Raw genomic sequence first — 21,974 nt, 5'->3', positions numbered from 1 at the left:
TTACAAACACACACAATAAAAAAAAAAATTACACAATACTTACCAGCCCCACTCCTGCTTCCGGACCGCTGCTGCGCTGCAAGAAGCCTGCTTGCCCATGGCAAGAACCGCTACTGGTGGGAAGGGGGGGGTGGGGTTTGGACCTGACATGCGGGGTGGACTAGCCCTGTGCTTGGCGCCCCCCGCATGTCAGAAAAACTGATCGGAGATGTGCTAATTTTAGCACATCTACGATCGGCTCTGAATCACCCCCTATATACAGTATGTATATAGATTTGAAAATATTTCTAGTGAAAACTACGTAAGGATAGCTCTAATAATATACATGTTACAGATCATAAAGCTTCCTGTGGGGGTTTTATGCATGTATTTATTGCACTGAACCATAAAGTATTACATAATTGGTCAAGATTGTGAGAAAATACCTAGTAATTATGTTTTTAATGCGCTCTACTTGGTTGATTTCATACATTTTTATGTATGTAGTAGTGCTGTCATTTTATGTTATGTAAAAGTGTAGTGTGAGAAATATAAGTGTTTTCTTTGTTGTAGTCTGCACAAACTGAAATGTAACTGTGGCCAGTCTTACTGTAAACTGTACAGAAATAATAACAGGGAAAGCAATTTGTCACATAAAATAGAATGACAGCACTACATACATAAGTAAGACTGACCATTACATTTCAGCTTTGTCTTATCATGTATCACCTTCTCTTATAGTATGTATCCAGGGGCATCTGGCATAAAATAGGTTAAATCACTCCGTTGTCAGCATTTACTGCATTGCAGTCCTGTTTGTGAGACTAGCCCTAGCTAGTACTTTCCCACTGCAGTGCCACTGTATGCCAGTCACAGGGGGTGTAATGGAACAGTGCATTGTGGGTCATCGTTCATCAGTAGGATGATAGTGTCTCTATGGAAACTCTCAGACAGTGGCATATCCAGAACTATCCAATCTTCCACGCTTTATATTTTCATGATGTTTATAAATCCTGTCCCTCGCTGCTTCCAAATCCTGGCAGGTATCCCAGATGACAACATCCCTGGGATAATGGGAGTTGCAGTTCAGTTCTGGCTCTGCTTTTGTCCTTGCCTGTTATGTATAGACACTGGTTGTCTGCTTTTGTCTGTTTGCCTGGAGTAAGTCATTTGTTGCATGTCTTGATTTTAGAATACATTGGTCCCTCAAGCTTTTCGGTTCTGCCCTAAAAGGATCTGAAGTAGGAGCTGTTTTATTACATGTACCAGCTCTATCAGACAGATGTAATCCCCTGGACCCACACGGGAAACCCTGTCTGTGTCACTTGAGATTCTCTGTCTCAGTGTTACAGAGAAAAGTGTGTAGAATAATGGCACACTAAACTGTTTGTTTAAAGTTAGCATTTGTATCAGCCTAGTACCCAAGCTCGCGCCTAATTCATGTTTGTATGCAATCACCGATGTTTATGCAAGTCAGCAATTATCTGCAGACTGTGGAGCCATCGCACTGTGCATACGTCAAGGTGATTTTGCGCACGCACTGAGATTTGAATTGTAAAGTGATTGACAGGTAGGGGTCGTTTGGGGGTGGTAACGGGTGGCAGTAAAAACACAGGCCTGTCATGGGCTTTTGTGGGGCATGTGTCTGTTGTCAGCTGCGGTCATGTATGTAGAGAAACATGGTGCCAGCATCACTACCGCCACAGCCAGTCTGCGTGACTATTGGGCAACCATGGGGGTCATTCCTAGTTGATCGCTAGCTGCCGATGTTTGCTGCGTAGCGATCAGTGAAAAAAACGGCTGATCTGCGCATGCGTATGCACCGCAATGCGCACGCGCGTCTTATGGGTACAAAGTCCTTTGTGGTTTTGCACTGGTTCTAGCGACCATTCCAATCGCACAGCCGAACGCAAGGAGATTGACAGGAAGTGGGAGTTTCTGGGTGGCAACTGAACGTTTTCTGGGAGTGTTTGAAAAAACGCAGGCGTGGCCGGGCGGGTATCTGACGCCATTACCGTGTCATTCGTCGCAGCAATCATCGCACAGGATAAGAAACTACAGGGCTGGTCTTGTTCTGCACAAAATGTGTTTGCAGTCGCTCTGCTGCACAGGCGTTCGCACTCCTGCAGAGCGAAAATACACTCCCCCGTGGGCGGCAACTATGCGTTTGCACGGCTGCTAAAAACTGCTAGTGAGCGATCAACCCGGAATGACCCCCCCCCCCCATGTTCCTCCTCTTGCATATGCTCTGCGTATGTGTGCGCAGTTGCAAATTATTTTGCAATGGCTCCGTCAGGCATCTGTCATCTTTTCTGGGCAGCAGCTTCACTTGCTAACATAAGCAGTTCTGAAGTCTAAAAGAATTGCAATTGTGTAGAAACATGAATTTAGGCCCTCGGCCCTCAAGGAGCAATAAAGGTCCAGGTTTTAATTATATACATGCTTGGCCACAGGTGACTTCATTAATACCCCCGTCAATATGATTTAACCATCTGTTCTGACTGCTGAGCCATAGATATACTTCAAACCTGGGCCATTAGTGCTTCTTGAGGACAGAGGGGGTTATTCGGAGTCGGTTGCAGATTTTCCAATCTTAGCAAATTCTGTGACCACTAAAATTACATGTTGGGGCCGCCCAGCACAGGGCAAGGCCAATCAGCATGTGTGGCACTGCCCTGCAATGCAATCGTAATTCAAGAGCAATCGCATCACTAAAACCTCAAATAGAGGTTGACCCCTGTCTAAGCAGCATGGCTGCATAGGAAGGGGCACCGCCACCATGTTTCCGATCGCAGGAAATGCAAGCGATGTCATCGACAGGCCCCGAAAACAGCCATGACACCTGCATTTCCTGCGACACTGCCCCCCAAAGCTGCATCACCGCCCCGGTCATCCGCCGCCTGTCAATCATGATGCAATTACATCCTTCCTTGATACGCTCGCACAGATGGCCGGTTATCGGCTATTTGTGCGATCGCAGCGCCTGCGACAGGGTCTGAATAAGGCCCAGAGTTTTGGAATCACTGGCCTAGTAGAAAGAAATATAGAATTCTTCTCTGGTCTTTTTCAACTCTGGAGTCCCTGGCTTCAAAACCAAAAAATCATGGAAATAACCGAAATATCTGTTTAAAAACTGAAATCATGCGCTGCTGGATACTGGCCACAATTACAGGTATGTACAGACTTTTGCATAAAATTCCATTGAGGGCGCTTTTTCATTTCATCTGGGGCTTGTGTAATGTACACACCATGGCCCTCATTCCGAGTTGTTCGCTCGCAAGGCGATTTTAGCAGTATTGCACACGCTAAGCCGCCGCCTACTGGGAGTGAATCTTAGCTTCTTAAAATTGCGAACGATGTATTCGCAATATTGCGATTACACACCTCGTAGCAGTTTCAGAGTAGCTTCAGACTTACTCGGCATCTGCGATCAGTTCAGTGCTTGTCGTTCCTGGTTTGACGTCACAAACACACCCAGCGTTCGCCCAGACACTCCTCCGTTTCTCCAGCCACTCCCGCGTTTTTTCCGGAAACGGTAGCGTTTTTATCCACACACCCATAAAACGCCGTGTTTCCGCCCAGTAACACCCATTTCCTGTCAATCACACTACGATCGCCGGAGCGAAGAAAAAGCCGTGAGTAAAAATCCTATCTTCATAGCAAATTTACTTGGCGCAGTCGCAGTGCGGACATTGCGCATGCGCACTAAGCGGAAAATCGCTGCGATGCGATGACATTTACCGAGCGAACAACTCGGAATGAGGGCCCATGTAGATTGCAGTGCTGATAGATAGTTCTGGACTATGTGGTATTGCACATACACTGCAGGGAGCAGACTTGTGGAAATGACAGAGGCCTGTTGCATCCTCTGGCAGTGGCAATCATTTGATTCTAAAAACAGCATGGATGCCGTTTATGCAGCTCTTAATTACAGATGAGTCAGTGGTCAGTGTTCACTGCATGTATGTATATATATATATTGCTTAGTCTCTTTATATCAATCATATAATATTCATTTAAAGCGTTTTTTGTTTTACGCCAATTTGTTGACTGGATTTATTTAAGCTGATTTATTATTCTAAACGAAACTGTTTTTCAAAACAATGTGCTAAATGAATGCTGTATATTCTCCCCAAAATGACCTAGATAGGTCTGTAGAGATACTACAAAGACATTTTAAAAGAATGATGTCATATTAGATATTATGAAAAGACTACAGACAAGGCTCTAAAATCAGTGTTGGACACATAGGGCCGGATGTAATTACCTGCGAGACGGCCGGAGCTTCGAGACTCCGGCCAACTTGTGCGTTTTTTTTAAAGCAGCAAACGTTTACAAAGCAAAACCTGGTTGGTTTAGCCTTGTAAAGGTTTGCTGCTTTAAAAAAACGTATGAGATCAGCCGGAGTCTCGGAGCTCGGGATCCGGTCTCTAAGTCGACAGTAACTAGGTCGACAGTAACTAGGTCGACAGGGTGTCTAGGCCGACAGGGTCTTTAGGTCGACATGTTCTAGGTCGACAGGTCAAAAGGTCGACATGAGTTTTTCACAATTTTTTTCTTTTTTTGAACCTTTTCATACTTAACGATCCACGTGGACTACGATTGGAACGGTAATCTGTGCCGAGCGAAGCGGTAGCAGAGCGAAGGCACCTTGCCCGAAGCATGGCGAGCAAAGCGAGCCATGCGAGGGGACACGGTGCACTAATTGGGGTTCCCGGTCACTCTACGAAGAAAACGACACCAAAATAACATAAAAAACTCATGTCGACCTTTTGACCTGTCGACCTAGAACATGTCGACCTAAAGACCCTGTCAACCTAGACACCCTGTCGACCTAGTTGCTGTTGACCAATAGTGGTCGACCTAGACATTGTCGACCTAGTTACTGTCAACCTTCCATACCACACCCTCGGAGCTGCGGCCATCTTGCAAGCCATTACATCCGGCCCTTAGGCTTATAGTTAGACAGCTTCAGCTAAAGCAATGTACCAAATTTCTTAACATGTAATTTATATTTGCAGCTTCCTGTAACTAAGGACTGTCAGTGATGTGCCTTTCTGCAATATACATTTATGAATGCTAGAAGGGAACAGGGGAGTGTGCGGCGAGAGCTGGGTACTAGGCTGATTGAAAATAAGTCCGCTTTGCATTCCATTCTGCCAAAACAGGTTACATTCACTATATGTGCAGTGTTACTGTATACAGCTTTAGCATACTTGTGTTATTATAATGTATATCTGTTGTTCTTAACTGTCACCAGGTTGGTTCTCTAAGCACTGTTGTGCTGCGTGTTCTCTAAAAGAGTCAGTATAGCTTGGGGTTCCCAGGTTACTGGCACTACTTTTATGAGGCTTCGGGGTAGATGTATGAAGCAGTGAAAAGAGCGGAGAAGTGAGCCAGCGAGGTAACATTTATCAAGTGCATTCTGTAAATTATAAGTAGCAGCTAATTGGTTGCTATGGACAACTTCTCCACTGGAACACTTTTCTACTCTATTCACTGCTCCATACTGTACATCTCCCCCTTCATCTACTAGCAGTCAGCCATATTTCATTACTTCATATTGCTATTCAGCTGGAAGTATGATTTCACCCAAAAAGATTGGAAACGGGTAAAAACAGAGGTGTCTGTAGATGTTCAGATACTGTTCAGGAGGAGCTTGTGTATGTCCCTGTGCTAAGCAGGTTCCAGTCTATCGAGACTTTGTAATCCTATCAGGCACACACCCACAACACTCCCATATCAAGCCCAGAAGATGGCTATCTACTTGCGTTTGCATAGCCATCACCCTTTCAACGCCCCCCGGAACGCATGCGCAGAAGAAAAAAATTGCTCAACTGCGGCCGACATTGGTGGTCATTCTGAGTTGTTCGCTCGTTGCCGATTTTCGCTATATTGCTTGCATGCGCAAGGTTCGCAGAGCGCATGCGCTTAGTTATTTTACACAAAAGTTAGGTATTTTACTCACGGCATAACGAGGATTTTTCATCGTTCTGGTGATCGTAGTGTGATTGACAGGAAGTGGGTGTTTCTGGGCGGAAACAGGCCGTTTTCTGGGAGTGTGCGAAAAAACGCTGGCGTTTCTGGGAAAAACGCTGGAGTGTCTGAAGAAACGGAGGAGTGTCTGGCCGAACGCTGGGTGTGTTTGTGACGTCAAACCAGGAACGAAACTGACTGAACTGATCGCAATGGCAGAGTAAGTCTGGAGCTACTCAGAAACTGCTAAGAAATTTCTATTCGCAATTCTGCTAATCATTCGTTCGCAATTCTGCTAAGCTAAGATACACTCCCAGAGGGCGGCGGCTTAGCGTGTGCAATGCTGCTAAAAGCAGCTAGCGAGCAAACAACTCGGAATGAGGGCCATTGGCAGTGTGTCCACCTCAGGATCAGCCCCATATATATTATACTTCTTTCCTTAAATAATAATTATTATACTCCTTTCCTTAATCTTAACAAATTAATATGATTTTTATGTTTATAAGTTAATTCAACTCTACAAAATCCATACCAATCTCCCTTCATGCTACATTAATATAGCATAACTACAACTGGCATCAGTTACTTTAGCCAGTGCTTTATATCACTTTCAGCGGCCAAGGCACAAGATACACGGAAGCCCAGCTGTTTTGTGCCACTCACCCAAGTAACTGCAGAGGAGCACAGCTCTCACATTCCGTATTTTCTTTTTTTCCAGAGAAATACTGGAGCCAAAACATAAGTAATACCAATAATGGCGACCATTTTGTTGTAGTCAAAGTTGATAAAAAATACAGACTCCATCAATTGTGAGTATTATACTGCAGGCAATGCGTTATGGTTTATTAAATGCAGGCACTTACTGGGAGGTTCCTATAAACGTTTTCTTCCTTCTTCTAGTCCACAGAATGGATAGCTATTCCTTATCAACAACAGATTAGGATTTTTCAAGTATGGTATGGTTGAGAAATTGCACATATTATTATTCCTAAAGGCCCATATAGACGGGCCGATGTGGGAGAGAGGGAGAGATGTGTGCTGAGCGAACAGCTTAGCTAACATCTCTGCCCCCGCTCAGCACAGCGCGATGTGTGCTGAGCGTGCGGGGGAGACGGGGGTGCGCTCATTTCACCCAGCGGGTGAAGTGAGCGACCCGCTAGATTGGCCTGCATGCAGGCCAATCTAGCACCAGCGATAGCTGTGCATCGCTATCGCTGTAGGGGTACTCACGGAGCGATCAGGCTTAAATTCTAAGCAATCTAGTCAGATTGCTTAGAATATCGCTTCGTGAGTACCCCCCTTAAAGGCCAGATCTTCCAGGCTTAGGGCCTGATTCAGGTTGAATCGCAATACGCGATCCAACCCTAAAAGCTACGATAAGGATGCGGGCGCATGAGCAGGGCGCAGCAGAAAAAGTGATTGCCTCTGCCTATCAATCAGGCAGAGGCGTTCACGTTGAGGGTCGGCAACGCTCCGTTTCCCAGGCGGAGACGGAGCATTGCGGGGGTATGGCATAAAAACGGGGGTGTAGTGGTGCGAACAGTAGGTGTGATCGGGGCAGCTGTATGATGTCGCACGCAGCTGCTGCGTCCACTAAAATGGCGGTGGGCATCCTGCGGGCACAGCAAGGCTGCACAGGCAGGAGGCTACTCCATTTTTAGTGATCACGCAAAAATTGCGGTGCGACCGCAATTTCAGCATGATCAAGGAAGGGAGGGCGGAGGTTAGCATGCTAGGCGGCCTTGCCCCGCGATGGGCGGCCCCCCAGCATACGATCCAAAGGATTGCAAATTCTGCCAATCCTTACTGAATTAGGCCCTTAGTCACACACCTATATAACCAAATCTGGGACTAAGAACCTGGAATATGGTTGACACATTTTATTTACATTTTATTTCTTCATTGTTTTCCAACTTATTCATACTTTACCGTCCACGTGGACTACATTTGGGAATGGTAATGACCGAAGTTCACTCTCCATGTGAGGGGACGTGGTACACTAATGGGGCTTGTTTGTGGCAGAAAAGTAACAAAACACCCACACAAAAAATTGTCTAGCTTTTTTGTTGTTGACTATTTCCATGTTGACCTTTTGACCCTGTCGACCATTTCTACTGTCTACCCATGCCCAGTCGACCTTTTCTACCTAATGCATGTCGACCATTAGTGGTCGACCTATTCATTCTAGACCTCTTTAGTGTAGATCTAATAATCCACACCCGTCCAGGCTAATTGGGTTAGCTGCAACAGTCTGAAATGACCCACACGCTGAAACTTTCCTACTTTTGCTCCAAAAACAACAGATTTGTGAGAAATAGGTATTTTTTTTTTCTATTAACATATTTTTATAATTTTTTAAAGAATTTTCACAAAAAAGAAGATGGGAAAGTTAAACAGCGGGATATAAGATGGCCCTAGTACAGCTAGAGGTCTAGTCACTATCTGCCTGACATTACCGCACCGCTGCTGTTCTACAGTATCTTGAGGAATTACAGCACCATTTACACAGCCAGCAATCCACAGCTTCGTCTGCCGCACCAGCTGAATGTCCACCAGCCAAACTGTCATGAACTGGACCAGCAAAATCCCACAAGATCCTGTGCATTCTCACCAGTGAAGATGGCATAGAGCGACCAATGACCGCTCCACCGCTACTCCAGCAACTCCACCTTATACCAGACCAGCTTTGAGCTGGGGAATACTCACTGGACTGGACTAACAAACGCCCCCCCCCCCTCCCCCACCTCCCCAGTGACTTACCCTAAGCCCCCCCCACCTCCCCCCAAAAAAAACAACAACCCAAAAAACAACAATCCCTAACAGTAACCCGGGTTTTCACCTTTGGGATGTCGGCTGTCAGTCTTCCTGCGCTGGTCTCCTAAGTGGTGTCGGGATTCCGACAATATGGTTAGATAAGTCTAATGTGTCGCTGTGTCAAATATCAGTGTGTTAAATCACAAGCTCCAGTTCTCACATTTAGTTTCATATTGACCTATGGTCTGTGTAAATTGTGCAATTATCAGGTTAAGAAAACTACCTTTGGCAAATATAGTCTGTTTGAAGTGTCTGCTCTTATCGTTTTTCTCAACTCATATTTGTTACACGCCCTTATAGAGAATGGTGCATTCAGATGTACAGGGCTGGTGCTAGGTGTCCAGGCATGCTAATCATCACTAGCCGATCTGTCCATTCACCCCACCGCTCACTCAGCATTACCTCCCCCCCCCCCCCCCCCCCCTCCTCTTCCCAGGGCCGGTGCAAGGTCTCTATGCATCCTAGGCAATTCTCCAGCCTAGCACCCCCTATCCTGCAAACCCCCCCCCCCCCCCCACCTTTCGGCGGGGTAATGCAGATGGCCACTAGGTGGACTAGGGTATATTGCATTATTACCCATATACAGAAAGAAGAAACAACACTCATGAACTTTTAAAGTGAAAAAGTATATTTTCGGGACTTTGTTCACAATATACAGTACTTTTACCTTCAAATACTTGAGTGATGACCGTTCTTTCTGCCTATGTATACATGCTAGCTGGCATGTTGGCAATTGTATAGGACACTGAGGCCAATTCTATCTATCTATCTATCTATCTATCTATCTATCTATCTATCTATCTATCTATCTATCTATTATACACTGCATTTGTATATGGGGTCTGGTGGGATATTTAATTGTATGTGTATACATACAGTATTATATACATATATACATATATTTGTATGGTCCTTATTGTGTTCCATCCCCCCATCTGTAAGTTAATTACTGACCTCCCCTCCTCCATTTGTACTGTACTGTACCACCCACCAGGCTGTAAGATGTCTGTGGTCCTGTAGAAATCCCCATGGGTTACTTACCTAATAGTTGTTTCCTTGTTTTCCCTCATAATTGGTATGGCTCCTCTTATAGCTGGCAGCAGCATCAAAGCGACGCTGCAGGTACAGACAGACATGTAGTCAGGTGCTGCTTGCTGCTAGAGAGTCGGGATCAGGACTATGAGCAGCGGCCGTGGGGGTGCCCCTTGTGGAGCCATAGTTACATCCGCCTCCTATGTGCCTTCATATGACATGATGTTACACTTGTTAGCACGTAGGAAGCACTGAGGCACTCTGTAGTACGGCCTGATAGCGCCGGCTGCACCTGATTAGACCCGAAGCAGCAGCCAGTGCAGTGTAAGGAGGAGGCCGCACACAGAGTCATCCTTCAGTTTTTTGCTAGATGAATTTAGTGGCGCCCTCCAGGAGCCGGCGCCCCTAGGCAGCCGCCTAAAGCTGCCTAATGGTAGAGCCGGCCCTGCCTCTTCCCCTGTACATCACCCGTTCCTTGGGGGCATGACACTGACAGCCAGACAAGCAGGTGTTAATAAAGAAGTGCTTGGACAGTGGCTGCCGCAGATTATAAGACCTTATTAGACCCATTATCCTTTTCGGTGGCATTTCACTGTACATTTGTACTAAATAAGTTGTGACCCCTTTAGAATGATCAGAATTTTTGTATAAAAGGGACCTTAAATGTGTTCAGTGCTTTATGTAAGCTCTCACGAGCAGGGCCCTCACCCCCTCATGTGCTTATCCTTCTCTTACTTAAACCATCTTTGATGGCATCAAATCCCGTGGTTTTCTGCCACCCTGATACTTATCTCAGTGTAGTCTGCTGCTGTAGCTATGCTTATGTAGGGTGTAGTACTGCTGACCGGCGGTCAGGAGACCGCCGGTCAGCATACCGACGCCGGGATCCCGGCGGGGAGGGACGAGTGCAGCAAGCCCCTTGCAGGCTCGCTGCATTCGCCACGCTGCGGGCTCGGTGGCGACCTGCGGTCGCCACGGGTTCTAGTCCCACTCTATGGGTGTCGTGGACACCCACGAGTGGAAATAGTCCCTGTTGGTCGGCATGCCGACCATCAGGATAGTGAGGGGACGGGATGTCGGTGGAAGTCATGTGACCGTCGGTCTCCCGACCGCCGGTCACATGAATACCACCCCTTATGTATATACTTGTCCTATATTGTCTTCAACTATAACTCACTATTTTCCTGTTTTGATTATGTTGTTTATATACTCTGTAATTGGTCGCTGTGGATCCCTTCTGGCGCCATATAAATAAAGGATAATAATAAAATGTAAGTAATAATAGAGAAGAGGAATGCAATATATCAAATAACACAAGAGGATATACTTTTTTCATTTATTTTTCAAGCAAAATGAACCAACCATATTTTTGTGTCAGATTGATCAGCAATATAATGCTTGCCAGGGGCGTATTATGAGAGGTGGGGACCCATGAGCACTCTCCATTTGGGCCCCCAACTCTCTAGTTGGCAGCGCAGTAGACTCTGAGCACTAGGGTCACTAAAAGACTCTAGCACTGTTGCAGAGTCTAGTGCGCGTGAGCAGATCTCCAATGGCTTGGTGGCCATTTTCGCAGTGATTTGTGCAGCACTGCTGCAGGCAACACAGGACTCCAGAGAAGTAAGTATTAAAGAAATGGGTGCATGGTGTGTGGTGTAGTGTACCCAGGGGCCTGTGTGCACCACACACTCTCAAACCATTATAGATACGCCACTGACGCATATTGTACATTGTCCGGTTTACAAAACAGCTTAAATTCATGGATGTTTGTGGGCTTTCTTGTATGAACATCCTCTTTTGGTCCTACCATAACCTTTTTTGTTGGATTAAGGTTTGGACTCTGCCATTCAAAAATGCTAAATATCTTATGCTTCCATCATTTTATTGTAGACTGACTTGTGTGTTAGAAGACACATCTTCTTTTGAGCTTCAGTTCACGTAATGCAGAGTTTAGGTTTCTCCAAACATATAGGGGCAGATGTGTTAACCTGAAGAAGTGATAAAGCACTGATAAGTGCCGGGTGATAACGCACCAACCAATCATTACAGATTTGAAAAATAACATGATTGGCTGGTGCAAGATCATCTTGCACTTATCACCTCTTTATCCCTTCTCCAGGCTTAATACATCTGCCACATTGTTTCTCATTTAAGCCATGGGCTTGGTGTGTGTGTGTGTATATATATATAATTATATTTATATCAGCTGAATCACTCTGGAGATACTTATCAGGTGCCAGAAAAGGGGAGGGGTCACAGCAATCAGAAAGGTGGGGTTCCCCCCCCCCCCCCCCCATCCCTCCCTCCATTCCCCGGTATCCCCCCAGCACACTGGCAAATACCTGTAACAATACTTGAACCTATCTGGTAATATAATTTCAGAGATATTTGTTACATGAATTTGCAAATATATGGGAAGCTGATGAGACACTTAAGTAAGGCGTCATGATGTAGGCTCATACAAAAATACATCCAGATTGAGGGCTAGCTTACCTGAAAGCAGCATTTAGAAGGCATGCTGGTCTTGTAAGGGTGGCTCTCAGGAAAGCTAGCCCTCAATTTGGATGTATTTTTGTATGAGCATTAAGGTTAGCCTTTTTAAATCACCAGCAAAGCGTGCGCCAGTGTTTCTCGCTGTGTACAGAGTGCCGTATGTAACTAATGTATAACTGATTCACCACCATTGTTCCTACAACTAATTATGTGCAGTGCAATGCTTGATCATGGTCCTGCCTAGAAGGCGGTGTCTGTGAAGACACGGTGCAACATACATCAGGGGCACCACACTAACGAGTGCCAGGCAATAGCAGTGTTATCACTAAAGACTAGATAACAGGGAGGCAATTGTATTTCTGATGGGACGCCAGCTGTGTACTAAATATATCTAGATATTATACCCATCCCTGGGGGATATTCCTATAACCTATCATGGACAATCCTATTGGGGATTCATTGACATAAGAAGTGCTAACACACTTAGAGAATATATTGAGGTGACTGATTCAAATATATATTATCCACCATTCATAGATTAAATGAGTTGTGCAGTGCAATAATTAATGGTAAAACCGAAAAATTCAATGTATTGCTGAAAGCTTGTATCCAGTGTCCTGTTACCCATTGCATATTGATGTAGGTTTTTATACAGTGAATGGGATGCGGTCATTAAGTCGACCACACTTAGGTCGACAGTCATTATGTCGACCACGATTGGTCGACTTGGAAAAAGGTCGACCTGCGTTTAAAAAAACAAACAAACTAATTTTTTGAACTTTTTCATTCTGTACGATCCACGTGGACTATGGTTAGGAATAGTAACCTGTGCCGAGTGCAGCAGTAGTGGAGCGAGGCACCTTGCCCGAACGCGAGGGGACACGGTGCACTAATTGGGGTTCCCCATCACTTCTCGATGAAAACACCCAAAAATAAAGTAAAAACACTCATGTCGACCTTTTTCCATGCCGACCTTGTTCATGTCGACCTAATGACTGTGTCGTCCTGTTTCAGGTGTCAACCTAGTCACTGTCGACCAATAGTGGTCGACCTAAGGACTGTCGACCCCATGACCCATACTCCAGTGAATGATGATTGTTACTGCATAGACTTGAGCTGCATGAAGTGGTAACATTGAGAGTTACCTAGATTCTTGCAACCAGCAACTGTTGCTTAATTGTATCAGAATGTAAGAACTATCAGACACATAAATAGTGAAGTATAAATTCCAGTGTCTGTCTGGATGTACTGAGGGAAATTACAGTATTCCTAAATTATTATTATTATTATTATTATTATTATATGCAGCAAAATCTAAATTCGAAGCAAAGCCCCTACTGGGTAAATATAGAAAAGGACACAAACTAGAGAGCAAGCTCTAATATTTGGCATTATCTAAATATTATCATATATACAATGTAATATAGGGGGTCATTCCGAGATGATCGTAGCTGTGCTAAATTTAGCACAGCTACAATCATTCACACTGACATGCGGGGGGATGCCCAGCACAGAGCCAGTCCGCCCCGCATGTCAGTGCCGCCCCCCCCCCCCCCCCGCAGAAGTGCCTTTGCACTTCAAGAGTAGCTCCCGACCAGCGCAGCTACTCGTCACTCCCCGGCCCGCAGCGGCTGCGTGTGATGTCACAGAGCCGCCGCAGCCCGCCCCCCCAACGGTCCGGCCACGCCCCTAAACGGCGACTTAACGCCGCCATCCAGCCCGCTCCCACCCAGCAACCGCCTCTGCCTCAGAGGCGATCGCTAGGCAATGACGGCTGGTATGCGCTGTGGCGCCGGCGCATGCCCAGTTCCGTCCCTATCGCTGCGCCGTGAGAAACTGCAGCGAGCGATCGAGTCGGAATGACCCCCATAATGCGCACCACTCCCAAGCCTCAATTGGATTAGAAGGTCATCTCAAAGTCCAATTAAGCTTTAATAGCATATCCCTGGTAGAAAAATAATGAATATTATTTAAAATACTGCACGCATTGTGAGGTCCATATTGGAAATAAGTAATGGATAATATATATCGTTATACTATTAATGGTTCCTTAATAACATTTATATAGCCACTGGATGGTGAAACAATAACAAAATAATAAATAACAAGACGCATTAAAAGGTACACAGTAGAGACTTTTTAATTTACTTTTTTTTTCTGACGTTTGCACAACCTCTACATTTTAAACCTATATTTCGCTGTTTGCCTGTATCTACAAATATTTACAATTTTAAAATGTATCAATAAAAGGTAAATGTTATGAAATTCTCTTTTCCTGTGCGCCAGATTCAGACACTTCTCTCTCCTATCCTTATACATAGTCGTTAAAGGAACTCGGCCAGAGGTTGTTCCAAACATCTTGGAGAACTAACCACAGATCTTCTGTGGATATAGGGGGTCATTCCGAGTTGATCGCTAGCTGCTGTTGTTCGCAGCGCAGCGATCAGGCTAAAAATCAGCATTTTTGCGCATGCGTATGGGCCGCAATGCGCACGCGCGTCATACAGGTACAAAGCCCATTGTGGTTGTGCACAGGTTGTAGCGAAGTTTTCAGTCTCACTGACGGCCGCAAGAAGATTGACAGGAAGGGGGAATTTCTGGTGTCAACTGACCGTTTTCAGGGAGTGTTTATAAAAACGCAGGCGTGTCTGAAAAAATGCAGGCATGGCTGGGCATTCGCTGGGCGGGTGTATGATGTAAAATCTGGACACGAATAGGATGAAGTGATCGCAAGCGCTGAGTAGGTTCAGAGCTACTCTGAAACTGCACAAATTGGTTTTGCTCAGCTCGGCTGCACATGCGTTCGCACTTCTGCTATGCTAAAATACAATCCCCAGTGGGCGGCGGCATAGCATTTGTACGGCTGCTAAAACCTAGCTAGTGAGTGATCAACTCAGAATGACCCCCATATTCTTGCTCAAATTCTTCTGTCTCTTCATGTAATCTATTAACACTTCTATTTTTGAAAGCATTCTTACTTTGCAGCATTTTTTCCACACCTGCCTAAAACCTTTGCACAGTACTATGCCTGAGCTGATTTAATGGTTGTCTTGTAGACTTGTGAGATTGCATTCATTAGGGAAGGGCGGCATGAACTAGGGGCAGTGTCATGATGTCAGGAAGGCGTGGAGGCCAAGAACACCGTGTTGTCAAACTATAGTCATACATCCATCTTGGCTTTTTTTTTTTAATACAAAGAGCTGGTCAAGATAAATATATTATTTAGGTACCTGTTTTACCATATAAACTGTTTACGCAGTTGAGTGATTTTTGCCGACTGCGCATGTGTCACAGTCACACTGCGCACGTACCACGGTACCTTTGTGAAGTTGCTTGCAGTGAGGATTTAATTGCAAAGTGATTGACAGCCAGGGATCTTTTGAGGGTGGTTATTGGAGTGACCAATTTTGGGGCTTGTCTGCGATCTCATGCGCAGGAAAAATGATGCCTGCATCTCAGTTCCCGCCACCATTCTGCGTGACCATAAACTTACACAGATAGGGGATTATTGGACGATAACTGCTGCATGTTTGTACTCAGATGCTGATATTTGCGAGGCCGCTGGTGGGCGTCTCAGTACATTTCCATGCGGCTACAGTCAGGCCTATTATTTGCAATACGTAACATTTGTTATTTAGTAATACTGTTACATTATCATGACAAAAAAAGAAAATTGATTGCGTACTCATCTAAAGACTATTATGAGGCATGTGTCAGTGAACCTGCTGAAAATTGTAGTAAAATAATGATTTCTTCCTTTCAGGACTCCGTTATCTGGGTATATGTCCTGTCTAATCAACTGACATGAAGAAATCACTGGTCTTCCATATATGTGGGGTGCTATGTAGCACCCTTGTGGTGTGGCCAAGCGCTACATCTCTTTCTCTTCAGAAACTGGATAAACAGGATGTCCCAGTAGACAGTCAAGGATTTGATGGTACAGGTAACTCCCAAACATATGCCGGTGATTTTCTACTGCCAGCGCAACCTACTACAGAAAAGGAAATATACAGCTTGTCTTCCTCTGTGACTTCATCGTATAGCGTACTTGCAGTCCCAGAAATCTCACAAAACAGTTCCAGTCTACTAAGTAACAGCACAGTGACTGATATGAGCCCAGAGACCAATAATCCTGGACTTGTCATCAAAGCAAGTCCCACTGGGCAAGCTAAGACGTCAAGTGAGAATAGAATCTTAACCACAGCTGGTTCTACTGTTGTTTACATCACCAGTGTGACATCTCTTAGCAGATCCACCAAGGGACATCCTGAGGAAAGTTACCAATCAGGAGAGAAGAATAACACAGACCTGAAACAAAGCAACCTAGAAAATGCATCTTTGGCCAACACCATGGAGATGCTAACAACCAACCCCAGAACCAGCATTGTCAAAACAAAAGATGGCCAGTCCACCATATCCTCTCATCTCGATGACCAGCCACTGACTGCTGTCAGTGTGGAAACCTTGTCCACATCTCAAATTGCCACTGGTCTGCAAACTGCAGCGTTAGTCAACGGAAACAATGGTAGTGTAGACTTCACAGTCTCACAAATTAGTGAGGACTGGGATGATACAAAAGTTACAGCTGAAAGTCCTCAGAAAGTAGGCAGTGTTGCCATGACAACACCAGTTCCTCTCCAACGCATGGAAACAGAGAATAATGACCCAGGTCTGTTCACTGCATCTCCAGGAATGGCTATACCAGCTGATGACAAAATAGCTCTTGGTGCCACTGATTACATGCTTGTTACTGTGCCAGAAGGAAAGGTTTCAGCTGATTTTAGTGAAACAATAATAGCCCAATCTGTGTCACCAGAGACAGAGTTACACTCCATACACATGTCTACACAAGTACCGGATATAGTCATTGAGGTGACCCAAAGTCAAGAACTTGCTGCAATAAACACAGGTAAAAGAAAATCTAACATCTCTTTAAATGACTGTACTTTCTTGTCACATTCCACAGTGTTTACACCTGACTTCTATTGCGGCAACTGCTGTGTGAGTAAGCTGCAGAGATATAAGTCACAGCCGTTCTTGTGTTTCAGATGATAGATCCATTGGATGAAGCAGAGACCTTTCTGTAAATTTTAGAGCTTACCCTCGGGCAGACAGTTGCTGTCATGGCAAAGCTCTATTTTGCTGAGATGGGAGATATTTTGTGTAAGGCAAAGCAATGCTTGCTGATTCAATTAACAGGAGAGAGATAGTAAAAGTCATGGCTGCCTGGGAACATTATCTCAGACTCCTGTTTTTTTCTGAGCCCATTAACCCTGATGTTCTACAGTAAGGAGCATAAAGAAAGAAGATGGTAGATTGTAGTTTTTTTCCTGTTCTCCTCTTGTCTATTTTTTTAACATTAATTCTGGAAACCCAGGTTGTCAGTGTCACACCCCCCCCCCCCTTCCTTATTTTAATATTTTACTTTAACGTTTTTGCCAGCATATCAGACTACAGTCATGTAGAAGGGGCAGCTAGCTTGGGTTGCCTTTCCACAGTCTAGAACCTTTACCTTGGGTGCAAAGACAGCTTCTCCCAGCAATGCATTACACATACCTCCCAATATGACCCTCTCCAGGAGGGACACAATGCTCTGCTCCTGGATGACCCTCTTAATTTAGGATTGCCATCACCTGTGCTGAAACACCTTTCTTATCCATTAACCTGTTCAGCACAGGTGCCGGCAATCATAAATTAAGAGAAAAGTCCAGAAGCAGAGCATTGTGTCCCTCCTGGAGAGGGTTATGTTGGGAGGTATGCATTACATCCTTTTCAAATCTGTGAATTGCTATAGTAATACACTCTGAAGAGCTGTCATTCCCAGTGTGTGACAGTCAGCACGTCCATCAGTCGTCTGCAAAAATTGGGCCTCACCTGATCTGGGTTCTGGACCTGAGTGCCAATCCTCTGGATCCTTCCATTTTAATCCTCTTGCTTGGATTGTGTGCTAAGAAACATACCCAGACTAAAGAGATTCGGGCCTGATTCGGATTTGGGCCTGATTCGGATTTGGGAGCATGTCATCTTATCCCTTTTAGTTACACCCATCCTCCCTCAACACTGTGTATACTCCCTCCAATGAATGAGGCTGCACACTGGTCTGAAATGTCCCGGGTGGTTTCAGAGGGATTGGTCAGCCTCAAGCGTAATGGTCCGTACTTGCTTCCGTCTCCTCCTCTGTATGCTTGCATTGGCGGCATCAACATATTTCAGAGACGAATGTCCTTTGTCAAGATGTCATCTTGACAAAAGACATTCGTCTGTGAAACGCGTTGATGCTGCCAGTGTAAGCGTACAGAGGAGGAGACGGAAGCAAGTAAAGACTTTCTCCACTTTATATGGAGGGATACATTTGATGGTGCTAACATAGAAATGATTGATCCCTGCCTGTCTCCTTAGAGATACCTTTCAGTGAATGTAACAAGGTGTTGAAATGTAAGTGTCTTTTTAAAAGACAAGTTGTTGACGGTTATATGAATATATCTATAACATCAAGGAATATTGACGGTGTGGAGAGAAGACGGGTGTAACTAAAAGTGATAAGATCCCCATTTTATATTTAAGAAGCCAGCGCTGTGGCTCACTGCTGTTCTCTAATGATTGTCATAATTGGTGCAAGTGTTCATCTGCAGTGATCCTAGCAGGAGGCTTCTATTTACAGGGCAAGGAGGGGGCTAGATTTGTCTGCTTAGCTTTTTTTTACACTGCAGTTTAGATTTCAGTTTGGACATGCCTCACCCAAATTTACTCTCCCTGCCCATGTTATATCTGGCCCACCCGCAGTGCAACATGGTTTTACCCAGTTGCTTGCTTTTTTGGTTTGCTTCCACATCTGAATAACCCCCAGTACGTATTGAAACAAATTGATAATGTTGCACGACCATTCAAAATAACAATGGGGCGATGCAGAATTGCAAGTCGGGTGTAATTACTCCCACATTGCACGCACAGAGCTAAATGCATACTTTGTGGCCATATGCAGAGTTGTGTGCATCTCTGTGGCTGGACTGCCCCTATAGGTAGCCTTCATTTCCCTAGCCAAGGCATACCTCCCAACATGACCCTCTCCAGGAGGGACAGAATGCTCTGTTTCTGGACTTTTCTCTAAATTTGTGATTGCCATCACTTGTGGTGAACAGGTTAATGGATAAGAAAGGTGTTTCAGCACAGGTGATGGCAATCATAAATTAAGAGGGAAGTCCAGGAGCAGAGCATTTTGTCCCTCCTGGAGAGGGTCATGTTGGGAGGTATGGCCAAGGCAACCTCCTCATTATCAGTGTGCACTTACAGCACCCTTGGTGCTGAAAACGTATTGCATGTGCATACCTCCCAGGAGGGACAAAATGCTCTGCTTCTGGACTTCTCTCTTAATTTGTGATTGGCAGCACCTGTAATGGATAAGAAAGGTGTTTCAGCACAGGTGAGGGCAATCATAAATTAAGAGGGAAGTCCAGGAGCAGAGCATTCTGTCCCTCCTGGAGAGGGTCATGTTGGGAGGTATGCATGTACATAACTATGTATAACCTGCAATTCTACTGGCATTCATTGCTGAATGTAACCAATGTGACAATGCCCCATTACCACCAAATTAACCACCTTCAACCACAAGTGGAGATGTAGCTGAGTTATGTAAGACTTTACTTTGCTCGCGATGGCATTCTCTAGGCCAGAGGTTCTTAAACTCGGTCCTCGGGGGCACACACAGTGCATGTTTTGCAGGTCTCCTCACAGAATCGCAAGTGAAATAATTAGTTCCACCTGTGGACCTTTTAAAATGTGTCAGTGAGTAATTAATACACCTGTGCACCTGCTGGGTTACCTGCAAAACATGCACTGTGTGTGCCCCCGAGGACAGAGTTTGAGAACCTCTGTTCTAGGCTCTGGAGCATGTGCCATGTGATACACAAGATATGGCTATAAATCTGAACTGCATTCAACTCTGTGTGAAGCATGGAGCAGATTTAAAGGAGAATACTAGCAACAGATTAAATGTTTTTCATAGGGGGCTCTATGGAGGATTGTGATTCAACCAGGAATCCTATAGCTCACGTTTTCCAGGTCAGCTAGCAGCCACATTTGAAAGACATTTTGAAAGAACCACAGGTGGAGCTAATTATTTTACTTGCAATTGTGTGAGGAGACCTGGAAAACATGAACTGTTTGGAGTCCTGAGTACCAAGTTTGAGAACCTATGCTATAGCTGAATCCTGTAGCCATATTCTGGTAAAGCAATCTTTTGTTTTTTTTACTGTATGGTCCATGATTTTGATGTTATTGCCCCTCTGGCGGCTTAGGACACATAAGAGAGTTTCCTGCTGTGTTTATTAAGGCTGGAATTGTTTATATCAGACAAAAGTACCACAAAGAACAGAGACTGTTTTTTTTTTCTTTGCTGCATTTTTTTTTTTTTTTATCTGCAGGTACCAAACGGAAAACTTCAGACATAACTGAAAACCGCAATGTCACGGTGGCGGCCACCATTATGGATGCTACAAGTCAGGATAACACCAGGGAGTGGAAAGTGACTCCTACAGTAGAAGTGCTACTAATGGATAGTATTACTCCACCCATAGAGAAATCCAGAGAGGAAAATAAGACTGTTCCATCAACCCCTGTTCATTTCTTATCTGTGGAAACACCTGCCACTGAAGGTACAACACAAATCAAATGCGATCACATGAAAAAACTGTTATCATGTCCACAAATCACGTACACATTACCATATAGTATATAGGCAAGATTCTGAGTCGCAGAGTGGCTGTATAGGTCTCAGAAGCCAGATTTACTACATTAAGTTAAAGCGCGTTTCCACAGGGCTAATGCGAGAATCCATGTGGCTTCAAGTGGGAAGCTGCTCTGCCCATGCAGCTGCATCGGCCATTTTGACACTTGCACCTGATCCATGCTGGCTGCGAGAGATCTGTCAGAGCCAGTCTTTCCATCTCCTCATGTGTGCGCCTCAGAATAGAACCAAGGTATAGCTACAGGCCCATGACACTCTCACTCTCCGATGAGACAAAATAGGTCAGTGTGCTTGTGTGCTCTCCATCCAGTTACCCAGAAACCCCTATTGCGAACAAAGGGCTTGATTCATGTTGATGTTGGCCGCAGTGAAACAATTTTTCTTTATTATACCACTGTGCAAGTCTGATGGAAGCAGTCAGTTTTCCGATGGATGGGATCCCAGCGTTTGAAATACCGACGCAGGAATCCAGTCCGCCACAGCAACACCGGCGTCTAAAGCCCGACAGGACTCAGGACCCCGCATCTAAATATCGACACCTGGAAACTCTTTCAGCGCATCCCGCCGTGCGTGTGTGTCTGTGTGTGTGTGTGTTTAGGTTTAGCCATTAGAAGGGGGGTTAGGGTTCAGGGATGGGAAGGTTAGGGTTATGTACCGGGGGGGGGGGGGGGAGGGTTAGGGTTAGGCACTTAGCAGAGGAGGTTAGGGTTAGGCACCAAGCAGGGAGGGCTAGGTTTAGGCAGCAGGTAAGGGAGGGTTAGGGTTAGGCACCACCGGGGAGGGTTTGGATTAGGCACCACCGGGGAGGGATAGGGTTAGGCACCCACAAGGGAGGGTTAGGGTAGGGAACAGGTGATGATTAGGGGGCTTACTGGGGGGCTGTCGGGATTCTGATGGACGGGATGCCACTGTTGATATTCTGACCGCCGGCATCCCG

At 45.2% G+C, this 21,974-nt stretch overlaps 1 protein-coding gene across 3 annotated transcripts in view; it reads left to right on the top strand.

Annotated features, from left to right (window-relative positions):
- Positions 1 to 21,974, top strand: part of ARMH4 (armadillo like helical domain containing 4) — a 420,528-nt gene that overhangs the window by 72,008 nt on the left and 326,546 nt on the right. For all 3 annotated transcript variants that reach the window (XM_063947992.1, XM_063947991.1, XM_063947990.1), the window contains exons 2-3: positions 16,058 to 17,203; positions 20,715 to 20,945. In XM_063947992.1, coding sequence (XP_063804062.1) covers positions 16,099 to 17,203; positions 20,715 to 20,945 — 1,336 coding nt within the window. In that variant the 5' untranslated portion in view covers positions 16,058 to 16,098. The remainder of the gene's footprint in view (positions 1 to 16,057; positions 17,204 to 20,714; positions 20,946 to 21,974) is intronic.

This window comes from Pseudophryne corroboree, chromosome 12 (assembly GCF_028390025.1).
Source record: "Pseudophryne corroboree isolate aPseCor3 chromosome 12, aPseCor3.hap2, whole genome shotgun sequence".
Taxonomy (NCBI): domain Eukaryota; kingdom Metazoa; phylum Chordata; class Amphibia; order Anura; family Myobatrachidae; genus Pseudophryne; species Pseudophryne corroboree.
This window is presented reverse-complemented; position numbering and strand designations above follow the sequence as displayed.